Source organism: Lytechinus pictus, chromosome 1 (assembly GCF_037042905.1).
Source record: "Lytechinus pictus isolate F3 Inbred chromosome 1, Lp3.0, whole genome shotgun sequence".
In the NCBI taxonomy this organism is placed as follows: Eukaryota; Metazoa; Echinodermata; class Echinoidea; order Temnopleuroida; family Toxopneustidae; genus Lytechinus; species Lytechinus pictus.
The window spans coordinates 26,068,321-26,081,452 of NC_087245.1; the positions used below are offsets into that span (position 1 = coordinate 26,068,321).

Sequence of the window (13,132 nt, forward strand, 5' to 3'; positions counted from 1 at the left end):
TAGCCTATTTGCTTTATCTTATTCAAGTTCAAAATATTAAAGTGTGGGTTCGTTGAACTTAATGTTTTCTTTTATACAGCCACTCACACAAGCAGACTGTGTAGTAGAATTCCAAATATTTGGGTGCATCAGCAATTTCATGTACTTCTGCATCAAATTTATAAGACAAAAATTAATTGTTTATATTGTTTTCATAATTAATTATGCAAATAAGCATATAAATTTTCCCTATATATATATATTTTGTTTAGTTTTTACCTTTAACTCTATAATTATTAAGCTAGTAGAATGCTAATTTTTGGTGAGAGTATCAATTTTCACCAAAAAAAAAATGCAAAAAATACAATTTCTTATGTATTTTTTGTCTTTTATTTGTATTTTTGTTTTTTCAAACCTTTGTTTTTTCCGATGGACTTTGTCAGGAGTCTTTTGCGATCATAAATAGCATAAACTTAATCTATTTGAACCAGCAAAAGTAAAAAAATTAATCATACATTTATGACTTTTGGTTGAAAAACACAATTTGCATTGACCTTGTACATGGAATCACGTTTTTTTGAATAATTTTGGGTCCGAACATGCACGTACAATTTGTTGGGTAATTTTGAAATCGCGCACACAGGCATCGCAAATTTGGTCTCAAATGATGCGCAAGACTTGAAAGTAAAAAGTCAGCGAGCAGTGTAGTAAAAAATTTTGTGCGACAGCGTAGTGACGAAATTTCTCGAGGGGGGGGGGCTCAAATTGACACCCCCCCCCCCCATTTTGATAAGGGTTAATATTGCATTAGGTGCCTACAATAGGCCTTAAATGCACACTCAGACCTAACTGATAAACAAAACAAGCAATACTTTATATATTTTTTTTCATCAAATCCAATATTCTTATTCATAATTATGTTTGGGGTAAGTTGGAACATGTTCCAACTAGCCCCTTCAACTTTGTTCCAACTAACCCCGGAGGCCCATTTGACGTTTATAAGCCTACAGCACAAAAAAGGGACTTCACCATGGCATATCAATAACCTCATTTTGTAGCTTGGTATAAGTGTCTATTATACCCCCAAACTGGCCAAGTTGATCTATAAACTTCTCAGAGATAATCGAACATTTCTGAACAAGAAAAAAATTACTCAGAAGGTCAAAAAACAAAAATTTGTTTCTAACTTCACCAGGCTTGTTGCATATGTGTTGTATGTAATATGGTGGATGGCTGTTGATGATGACAATAAATTGAGGGCAGTATTGCAGAAATTTATTTAAAGACGTTAGAGAAAATTACAATGTTTCAACTTACCCCATGTTCCAACTAACCCCGGTCTCCCCTACTCTCAGTTCTTAGAAATTGTGGGAAAGATATCAAAAATGTGGAAATTTCAATAACAAACTTGAGCAGTAAAAGAAATGCTGCACTTTATTCAAAACCCATGTCATTTTCACCAAACTTTGCAAAGTTGTAGAGGAAGGTATACCTAAGAGGTGCAAACATTAAAAGATATGGGTTCATGTGCTTGTTTTCAAACTATCAGCACTCTTATTAGAGCAAATGTGCTTCTTAAAACACCCCCAAAATGCGCCAAAACTTTGTATCCATGTGAGGAAAAATTCAGAACCACTCTACCATTTATTCAAATATTCATCATACTTTGCAGCACTACAGAGAAAAGTATTATGACATTTTAGAGGAATAAAAAAAAATGGTCCATGGAATAATTCCAGTTTATTAGCTTCATAAAATAACACATTGGATCTGCAGATAGTGCAGATAAGGAGAAAATTCAGCTCACAATACCTACAGCTGATTAATCACCAGTTCGTCCATTGTGACGTCAGCGCGCAGAGTGTAAAATACGCGCAGATCATGATGCGCACAAACATAACTGTGGAACGTCCTTAAGTCAGGCATTTTTTTGTGTCTGTCTCTGAGTGTGTGTGTGAGCATGTATGTGCGTGTCTGTGCCTATGTCCATTGATGAGTCGATATGTACATTTTTCTTTTGCATTTGTCTCGAAGATCGATTGTATATTATTATGTTTTGTTTTTTTTGCTTTTTGGTATCTTAGACTGTTGTATTGCATGATGATGATTGTAAATGATTCCAGTTGGTGATATAATACTAAAATAAGATAAATACAACAAAATATAAGATCAATAGATTTCCATCTGTTACTGTAGTTTGTGAACAAGTATTTTTCATTGGCACTATTATAATGAGGTGTTTCGAAAGTGATGCTTTTGTGTACAAAGTTTCTTGTACAAGAGTAAAGGATCTCTTGGTGATATACCATGTGATCAAATACTATGATGATGTATAGCATGTAATCATATGCTTCTGTTTCTTTGCAACCAGATTCATGTTTTTCACCGATTGGGGAACAGTGTCAAGGGACAGGCCCTCTAGAGTTGAACGAGCTAACATGGATGGTAGTGGGCGGATGAATCTGAATATCACAAAGATTGTATTTCCTCATGGCATAACAGCAGATTACGCTGCCCAGCGAATCTACTTTGCCGATACACAGCTTGAAATGATTCAGACCGCTAGATATGATGGCACAGGACAGAGAATCATCGCTCAAGGATCCAGGGTTTGTATCAATTTCTATTTCCTTTATAACACCTTGTAATAATTCTAAACATGCATACCCCCTCTTGATAACTCTATGATGATAGTTATACTTATTGATATATAGTGAATGTATTTTATATTGATAGTTATGATATCTTAACAGTACACATTCATAACAGTCCGACCTCTCTTATCCAGCCTCCCCTTATCCAGATCTCTCTATTATCCGGACGCACACTTGCCGAGATTTTTTTTTTTTTTTCAATTTTGTACGTGGGGAAATGAGATTTCATTTTAAATTCAAAATTCCTACGCAAACTGACTTTGATTACATACATTTGCCAATATAGTCTACCTACAACCGCATTATTTTTTATGAAAATATCTTACCCAAATCACCGAAAGAATTTAGACAGGATAATTTTCCAGTAAATCAGGGCGCAGCGCAACCATTTTATCACGTTCTCTTTTTTTCTGGGAAAAAACAAACACGTCTACATGCAGCTAGCTGGCGCTAGGCCTCGAGATACGGACAGCGCCATCTATAATGTTTGAACCTACCGTCAGTATAACAATGACTGACTTTGCAAAGCTGCGATGCTCGCTGTTTATGATCCTATTTCAAAACTCAGTTTCATCGAGACATTCTCTTTCTTTCGAGATATGCTCGATGAATACCTCAAGGCTGTGTTCTAGAAGGCAAAGCCCATTTGAGGTGTTTATTTAGAGTAGCAATGTACATGATTGAAACATACATGTACCTTATTTCTTTGCATTGTAGGTGAGCTATTTGTATGGCTTGACCCTATTTGAGAATCACCTCTACGCAACCAAATGGCAGTCGAACGCTACAATAATCAGTATTGATAAATTCAACGGAGAAGTACGGGAGTTATCTACTGTTACACATAGAGCTGGTGCTATACATGCAGTGCATCCTCAGAGACAGCCACTGCGTAAGTTGTCACTGACTCTATAATGAAACTAGTACTTTGGAGAGTATTCTTTGTGAATATTATCTCTATTATACTTAATCTGCAAAGATAATTTTTGCAAGTTGGTTACTTTTTTGTGCACCACTGATACTTCACATGTTTTATTTTTTGGGGGGGAGGGGGGTCATTACTTTATTTGTGAATTTACATGTATGGTACTGTTTAGTTTTGTGTGGATATTGCAATTAAGTTGATAGGTTTAGGTATGAGTTTAATGTTACTTGTCAATACATAATTTAAATTTATTCAAGATAGAAAGACTACCCTTTTAAAGAAGATGACTGGAACTAAGTGCTTTTCTAGAGATAATAATGCAACAGAAACATGTCTTTTATGATTCCTAGATAGAATTTGTCCTATACATGTATGGCAAAAAAAAGAATCTGTAGAACTCAAGGAACTCTCTTGGCTCCATTGTAAACATTATTCATTCTTTAAGTATATATGATTGTATTGTTTCTTTGTTTTGTTTAGCAACAAACCAACCATGTCGGAGGAACAATGGTGGTTGTGAGCATCTGTGTTTGATAGCCGGTGAAACATCTTCAACCTGCCGATGTCAGCATGGATATAATGTCTTGAGCAATGGAACATGCATCAGTAAGTTAGTCATTATTCATACACCAAGAACAAAGTCATGTATATGATTTAATTACTATGTCCAACAAAATGTCTTGTGGCCCTTTGGTTTAATCTCTGGACTTTGAAACAGAGAGTCTTGGTTTCGAATCCCTTCTATGGCATAATTTCCTTTTGCAAGAAATTGGTCCACATTATGCTGCACTCCACTCAGGTTAGGTAAATGGGTACCTGGTAGGAATTAATTCCTTGAAATGATTTGTGCTGTGAAAGGTCGCCAGTCTAAAGCTTGGGTAGTAATATCCAAGTCCTTTGGAAATGCATAGAGATGTTATATCATGTGATAATGCACTATACAAGAACTGTTCATTATTGTTAAAGTGCAAATGTAAGCTTTCACAAAATGAATATCAAGAACGTGATTGTGAGTTTGTGAGATTTATATGACATAAAACAATACGAAGAATTAAATGTTCAGGAAATTGCTGGAAGTGACGATCTAACAAATGACATATTGATAAAATACAATTGTTAATTGAGTAAAGCAGTAAGCTTTTTATGTAGTCTTTTTGCATGATGATTTGATCTCCTTGTTTTTACCCCAGGGAATGCAGACAATGCCAAGTTCCTTCTATTCGGTCAGGGTTATCCAGGATCGGTAAGAGGGATACCAGTCAACGAAAGCAGAGATCCAAACTATGAATCAATGGTTCCTGTGCTTAATCTTCAGAGTCCAAGGGCTGTGGACTTTTACGCCGCTGAGGATTACGTCTACTATGCAGATTCTACAAACTATACCATAGGCAGACAAAAATTAAATGGAACACACAGAGAAGATCTCCTCAGTGATTGTAAGTTGAAATAGTGAGCATTTTGATAACTGTAATCAGTTAAGTTTGAAGAAAATAACTTAATGAAATACACAAGGAAGGTCTCCCTAATGATTGCAAGTTAAGATACTGAGCATTTTGATTACTTTCATCAATTAAGTTTTAAAAAAACATAACTGAAACACACAGAGAAGATCTCTTAGATGATTGTAGGTTGAAAGAGTGAACATTATCATTCATTTCAACAGTTGAGTTAACAAGAACCTGTAACGCAGACAAAAATCTCATTATATATTGTAAGTTGAAACTGAGCATTTTGATTACTTTCATCAATCAAGTTGGAAAAACATGGTACATGTACATGTAGGCCTACCTTTATAATGTTTATTTGGGAAATCTAAAGAACGAATTTATGCAGATTTCATAAAAGATCTTGTGCTGTTCCCCCCAATATAAGTTTGAGATACCTCTGGAAATGTGAATGTGACTGTTGACTTACTCCTGTCTTTTGAATGCAGATGTAACAAACTGTGAAGGGATAGCAGTGGATTGGATCAGTAAGAATCTTTACTGGACCGATGATGGATCCAAGACCATCAGTGTTGCCAGACTAGACGGGACCAAGAGGAGGCTACTCCTGAAAGAGAATTTCACACATCCAAGAGCTATTGTAGTAGATCCTATTGATGGGCAAGTATCCATGCCTTTAAGTATCCTCACATAGAATGAGGAAACAAAGTAGGAGGGTTACGACAGATGGATACCATCCAATCTGACACACATTCTTGTAATAATAAGAATCTTTGCTGATATAATACATGTCACAATGACACCATACATGTATGTATATTATGTGCTTCTTTAGATGTTTTTATGATTGTAAACATTCTTGTTTTCTTCACATTTTGGAACAGTCAATCTTTGTTATATCAAATGTGGAATTGTCAACCATTATATCAATGAATATTCGATTAAACCTTCAATATGCATCCATGGATGAATAAGGTTGTTGACAGGCTCATTGATTTGAATTGATGGATCCACTATTTATGTTCATTTATTTACATAAATAATTGGCTGATTAATGCAGTAACCTTAGTGACAAGCATGCATTTAGCACTGTCAAGAAACGTGCATTCACTATTAGATGCTTTTCTCAATATACATGCTGAATTTTATTTCATTTCATTTAATGGTTTTGCATCATTTTTCATAACAAAAATCTCGAAAAGAAAATACATATCTAGAATTTGACATAAAGACAATGGACAAATAACTTCGTATGGAAATCATCAAATGTATGATATATAAACAATCTAAGCAGTATTTTCTGTTACAATGAATAAAATGGTTACAAGGGTCATCACAAAAGCAAATCTTGAAAGCGTGACAGCCCTGGAAAATATCCAGAATAATCATCTACAGAGCATAAACAAAGAATTAAATCTTGAAAAACCATGATTTCAAACAAATGATTCAAAACCATCTTTGTGAAATTGGGCCTTGATATACGTGTACATTGTATAAATATGAATGAAATTTTTATCACTCATGATATGTCTCTTACAGGTATATGTACTGGTCTGATTGGTCGGAGGGTGCTACCCAGGTAGCTCGTATTGAGCGAGCCTTTATGGATGGTACCAACAGAACAGACTTTGTCAACGAGTACTTACAGTGGCCCAATGGCCTGAGTCTGGATAAAGATAGGGGTGTCTTGTACTGGTGTGATGCCTTCCATGATAGAATCTCTAGGAAGTTCCTCAATGGCACTGGTGACGGGGTAAGATGACATTGAAATACCTGCTAAATCATAGAGTTTGTTTCTATTCTTGTTTCATCATGTGTATCCCATAGAAGTAGAATGTCTCTATGAGGAGACACTTTTGTCGTTTGAATATGATTAGAAATAAATAAATGTACTTAAAACGTTGATATTATTTTGGTGCAGTAGGTGGTGCTGTTCCTTAATAAAAGCAGTTTAACTGTTTAAGAAAATAAGTTTGAATTTTGTTGTTAAAATTTTGTCAGTATCATGCATTTTGACTGATATTGTATCCACTTTGTGAATTTTTATGTATAAAAATGAATGGGATAGTAATGATTTGAAAAGCATTCTAATTGGATTCAATTTGAAAATATAAGGGCCAAAAAGCAGATAATACTGCCCAAATAAATTTTAATTGTCTCTTGTCTTTTCGTATATAGACAGTAACGGTACGGCCTCAGCCGGAGCTAAATCATCCATTTGGTATCACCCATTACAAAGACATCATCTTCTGGTCGGAATACCGTACTGGATATATCTATCGCTACGATACAACAATGGAAACGCCCACACCCATATCGTTGCGTAAAGGTGGCTTGGTCTTTGAACTCAAGCTTTATGATGCCAATGCACAAAAAGGTATGTTCTTGTTTTGTTAGCCAGTCATACCATGAATGATATACTTTTGATTGAGCTATGCCTGGATTATATCTTGTGTATAATAACTTATTCTAAATTTTGAGTGGATTTATATTTTGAGTGGATTTAAATATCAACTTTAATAGATGAATGGGTACCCAGAAGGATTAAATCCTCGAACAAACTGAGGGCCAGAAGGCAGCTTGAAAAGGATAGGGAGACTCGGAGGTATTTGTTTCTAGATGGATGGTGCTCAAAATTATGTAGTGTTATCATCATCATCATCATCATCATCATCATCATCATCATCATCATCATCATCATCGTCATCATCATCATCATCATTATCATCATCACCATCATCATCATCATCATCATCATCATCATCATCATCACCATCATCATCATCATCATCATCATCATCATCATCATCATCATCATCATCATCATCATCATCATCATCATCATCATCATCATCATCATCATCATCATTATCATCATCACCATCATCATCACCATCATCATCATCGTCATTGTCATCATCTTCATCGTCATTATCATTTCAACGTTTTTATCATCATCAACATCACCATCATTTTCATCATCATCATCACCATCATCATCCTCATCATCATCGTTATTGTCATCATCTTTATTGTCATCATCGTCATCATCATTGTCAACGTTTTCATCATCATCACTATTACAGTCATTATCATCATCATCATCATCATCATCATCATCCTCCTCATCATCATCATCATCATCATCATCATCATCATCATCATCATCATCACCATCATCATCTCTGTCATATCAACATCATCATCATCATCATCATCACCATCATCATCATCATCTTCTCTGTCATATCAACATCTTCATTATCATCATCATCATCCTTTTTATCTTTATTATCTTAATGTTTCCTCTTTCTTTGTACAGGTAGCAACACCTGTAGTGTAAAGAATGGTGGATGTGAGCATCTTTGCCTGCCTGTCCCCGATGGTAGAGTTTGTCAATGTGAGAACGGAATGAAGCTCAGCAATGAAACACATTGTACAGGTTTGTATACAGTTTTAGGGTAATTCTATTAAAGAAAAAAGTCCCAATAACTCAATTATCTTTTGACATCCTCCCTCAAACCTGCACAAGAATGCACACACACACAAAAGGTACCCAATGCATCTACACACGATAGTCAACAATACCCAAACCCAAAGTATAAAAGCATATTTCACTTGATTTTGTTACGGATGTTAACGTTATGGATATCGAAGGTATATATCACTGGTCTCCAAGCATAAATACAGTATGATGGCCACATTTTCAAGTTGTTATCCCAACAAACTTTCACAGCAATTTTGCAATAAATTTCTCATAGAGCAACATGTACATGTATGGTTTCTTCTTTTTTTTTAAGGGGGGGGGGGAAGGGACATTAGAATATACAGACAATCTTTTGCGAAAAAAGAAGGGAATATTGTCAGATCTAATGACTTTCTAAAATCAAAATTACAATTGATGGTAGAGATTTTATTTACACACATAATACAATATATGCACTTAGCATACATATTTTCTATCAATTTTTTTAGATGACCCTGATTATGTGCGGTATTCTCGATGTAGCAAATCTTCAGATGAGTTTGAGTGTAACAACGGTCGTTGCATAGATCGTACCTGGTTATGTGATGGGGACAATGATTGTGGAGATAATACTGATGAAACCCATGGTGGCTGTCGTAAGTATCCCATCAATGGTCTTCTTTGATTGCCAGTATATATGTTTTTTGTTTTACATGTACTTGAATGTCTATTTTATCAAACATATATCTATGTAAACTTAGAGAAAGAAAATGGTTCTTTAACAGAGTTAAAAATGGTAAGTTATGTGACTGTTATTGCAGATCATGATATATAGAATCATGTGATTGCAGATTATTAAGTATGATAATATGTGACTGCAGATTACTTAATATGCAATTGTATTACTGCAGATTGTGAAATACTGTATGATATGTGACTGTAGATTTTAAAACCAGTCATGCTTTGATTATTTAGTTTGAGTATTTAGTTTTTTTTTAAGCTTTGAAGTTACTTCCAGGCGAATAGATATTTGATGTTCAATAATATGAACAAAGTAAATTTCATCCATATTTTTTTTTTTAATAATGAAATGAAAATAACATGAAATATTCTCTGAACAATATTTTGCATTAATGGTCATTATCAATGTTGATGATATGTATGCTTGTATGTGATAAGTCTTTGTAATTACTTTGTTGCTCAATAAATATAGAGTTAAATCATGATAATGTATGTAATTGTATGTAATATATAAATATTATTTGAGGTATACACTGAAGCTTACTGTAAATTTGTAAACCACAACAATTGAATGAATGTTTTCTATTTTGTTTGTATGTAGACAATCAGACATGTGGACCTAACAAGTTTCAATGTCCTAATAACAAGTGCATTCCTATACGATGGACATGTGATGGTGATTTTGACTGTGGAGATAGCAGAGGTAGTGATGAAACACCTGAGCTCTGCAGTGGACATGTCCGTAAGTTGTATATCACGTTGATCAAGTTCCTTCAATATATATTACTGATTGCTATAAGAGGTTTGTTCAGTTAGCGATATGTCTATTAATAAAGGTGAAACCTGTCTTTCCTGATTTTGAGAAAATTTGTTTGATAATGATTTAAAGAGAAATGCCAGTAGTTGCAGTAAACACCGATTTCATGAGAAAGTCTGTAAAACCAGGCTTAATTGTCAGTATATCATCGAGGATCTAGATCTGGTACAGTTACATAAACTGAACTTTGTGAAATCTTGAAATCTACGCTGAAAAATGTTCACACTGAGGATCACCAACACAGATAGGCACACGTGGGACAGTGTATTATTATTACTGGAATAAAGACCCGACGGAAGTGACCGAATCCGCGCTTATTTTGCTTATTTCTCAGCAATTACACAATTTCTTCCAGAATCCTTTGGCACATATTTTTTATTCATACAAACAGACACTTGGGTGGTCATTATATTAGATTCTGTAAAAAGTCATTTTGAGATCGTTACCAAAACTGGAATTTATCTTTAACTTATATCACTTGAAACTTATAGTTATTAGGCAAATTGTGAATATGTAACTATGTACATGTATGATGTAATTCTACATTTTCTTTGCCAATATTACTTCAAAATTATGTTCTTTACTTCTTTATGTGTTTTAATTTGATTTTACTCAAAATGTTTTGAAAACAGATAATGAAAAAATGGTGAGACATTTAATGAGGAGAAAATTAAAATATTGCATTTTTCATATCATAAAATACAAAAGAGATTGTGAGTGGGTTATGTCTCATTTGCATACCAACCTGGGTGCTGTTTCATTAAGCTGTTTGTAAGTTAAGAGTGACTTTAAGAACAACTAGTGATCCTTTCTTGTGGTAAATGGTATATTCATTGGCGATGGTTAAGCGCGTAAGAAAGGTTCACCAGTTGTTCTTAACCTCGCTCTTAACTTACGAACAGCTTTAAGAAACACCCACCAGGATGTGAATATAACTGGTTTGTGAAATAAAGCTAAACTTAATGTCATAACTTTCTTATTTTACAGCAGATTTTGATGAAATTTTCAGTGTTATGCTTGTTTGATTTTTCTCTTTTTATTCAAGACAACTTTTGTGGGGGTGGACTTGTCCTTTAAAGCCATGTTTATTCCTTTGTTTCTGCAGAGAAAACTTGTGATCCTGATTTATTCCAATGTGATAATGGCCGTTGTATCTCTACATCATGGCATTGTGATCAAGAGGATGACTGTGGAGATAACAGCGATGAAAAAGATTGCAGTAAGAATTCTATTTGATGTAAAACCTTTACAGAATTCATACAAGATTGAATTATAAATGCATAAATTATTTTGCTGCTGTGTGCATGTTTTCAAGCCAGTACTGAAGTACAAAGAGCACATATATGTTATGTTGTACAAATCTTTTGTCACCATAAAAGCAGTTGCCCCTCCAAAAACGAAAAATGATTGGGGTGGGGAAGGCCCCATTAAGTCCCTGACTCTGAACCTGGAATGTTGTACAACTGAACAAGGGGGGGGGGGTGACTCTGTGACCTTGGCAGTTAAAGGGGTCTGGCAGTCATCTTTTTTATTTAATTATTATTAATTCCTGCTCAAGGTATAATGGATCTTTTGATATAATAAGAGGAAATGCATTTTTTTTTAATGACATTAAATGGTAGCATCTACATGTAGTGAAATATATTTCTTAAATATAGAAAAATTGAAATGCATAATGTCTTTATCATGCTTACATTGAAACAGTAAGAGTTAACATTTCACTTTAAATTCTTTGTTTTTTTTAATAATTTTAAACTTCTTTATTGCTTACTTGCAGATTATTGCCGTGAAGGACTTTTTGAGTGTGACAACGGAGCATGCATCAGCATAACATGGCTATGTGACAGAGGTGAGTATCTCTTCTTTATTGCCCATTTCAGATATAATTATGAGTGGCTTTTGATCAAATTATCAATGGTGATAGATTAAACATTCAAATGCTCCATTGTGATTTATTATCGGTCGAGATGGATCACCACTAGTTATAAATCTCCACTCGGAACCATATTTGTGCTACGGATAAGAAGTCACAATACTGTCTGAATGACATGTATCTATTTTACTGATCACTTCTGGTGAGTATACTGTGAGTATGCTGTTTAATATTTGCATTGTGAAACATCATACATGTACATCATAATGCTACCATTGTGGAACATAAAATGTGCTACATGTCGCCAGTGGTTATAAAGTGTGAATGACAATGTTGCAGATAACCAGTGATGATAACAGTGCTACCCATCTCGAGCAGTTATAACATCTGAAACCACCCATATTCTTACAACCAATTCTTGGTTTTATTGGTTGTTTTGGAGATGAGTATGCAGTCATTTGGGATCTGAATAACCAGTTGAATAGTTCTGGTCATTGATAGAGGAGTGGTTCCATTTAGACTGTTGAATCAATATGATTCTTAATGATTCTTATTAATATACATGTAACATGCCTCGTTTACATGCACTAATATGGAGAAATGGATGAATTCATTATCGAGATGTATCCATTTTTTTATTGTTTTAGATGAGTTAGATTGTGCATGTTCATGTGATGATGCATTCATTTCCATTTTGTTATCACATGACTTAATCACATGACATTTCGTGATTGTTTCAGATGATGACTGTGGTGATGGATCGGACGAGATAGACTGTGCCTATTCATGTGACAATGAAACCCAGTTCCAGTGTCATGTATCTCTTCGGTGTATTAATATTGATCTGGTATGTGATGGTGTTCCCAACTGTGATGATGGCAGTGATGAAAGAGAAAGATGCTGTAAGTACAGTAATTCACATTGAATTTTATCAAAGTCTTAGACAGGCTTCAACAATTTGATACTACATGTATCTACAAGATCAGTTTTCCCTTCTAAAGGGTAGGTTATGTGACTTGCTTAAAGAAATAAGGTATGTCAGAAAATCACTGTGCAATACATGTACATCCCAGAAAAAGGAGAACATAATTCAGAGGAATTTTTTGCCAACATCATCATAAATTGCTTCATGGAATGAATATCAAAGCAAAGAAAGGCTTCCCTTCTTTAATTTGAAGCCCATCTCAACATTCATAATGCACACATGACTGAGTTAGAACAATGAAAACTGG

The 13,132-nt window shown here is 34.5% G+C and overlaps 1 protein-coding gene across 1 annotated transcript in view; it reads left to right on the forward strand.

Moving 5' to 3' along the window:
• The window catches only part of LOC129264993 (low-density lipoprotein receptor-related protein 1-like), a 70,477-nt gene that overhangs the window by 16,114 nt on the left and 41,231 nt on the right, over positions 1 to 13,132 (forward strand). Inside the window, exons 9-21 of the mRNA XM_064103967.1 lie at positions 2,351 to 2,588; positions 3,351 to 3,525; positions 4,039 to 4,164; positions 4,749 to 4,994; positions 5,492 to 5,663; positions 6,543 to 6,756; positions 7,182 to 7,380; positions 8,326 to 8,445; positions 8,979 to 9,125; positions 9,812 to 9,952; positions 11,133 to 11,246; positions 11,805 to 11,876; positions 12,641 to 12,802. Of these exons, the coding sequence (XP_063960037.1) occupies positions 2,351 to 2,588; positions 3,351 to 3,525; positions 4,039 to 4,164; positions 4,749 to 4,994; positions 5,492 to 5,663; positions 6,543 to 6,756; positions 7,182 to 7,380; positions 8,326 to 8,445; positions 8,979 to 9,125; positions 9,812 to 9,952; positions 11,133 to 11,246; positions 11,805 to 11,876; positions 12,641 to 12,802 (2,126 nt within the window). The remainder of the gene's footprint in view (positions 1 to 2,350; positions 2,589 to 3,350; positions 3,526 to 4,038; positions 4,165 to 4,748; positions 4,995 to 5,491; positions 5,664 to 6,542; positions 6,757 to 7,181; positions 7,381 to 8,325; positions 8,446 to 8,978; positions 9,126 to 9,811; positions 9,953 to 11,132; positions 11,247 to 11,804; positions 11,877 to 12,640; positions 12,803 to 13,132) is intronic.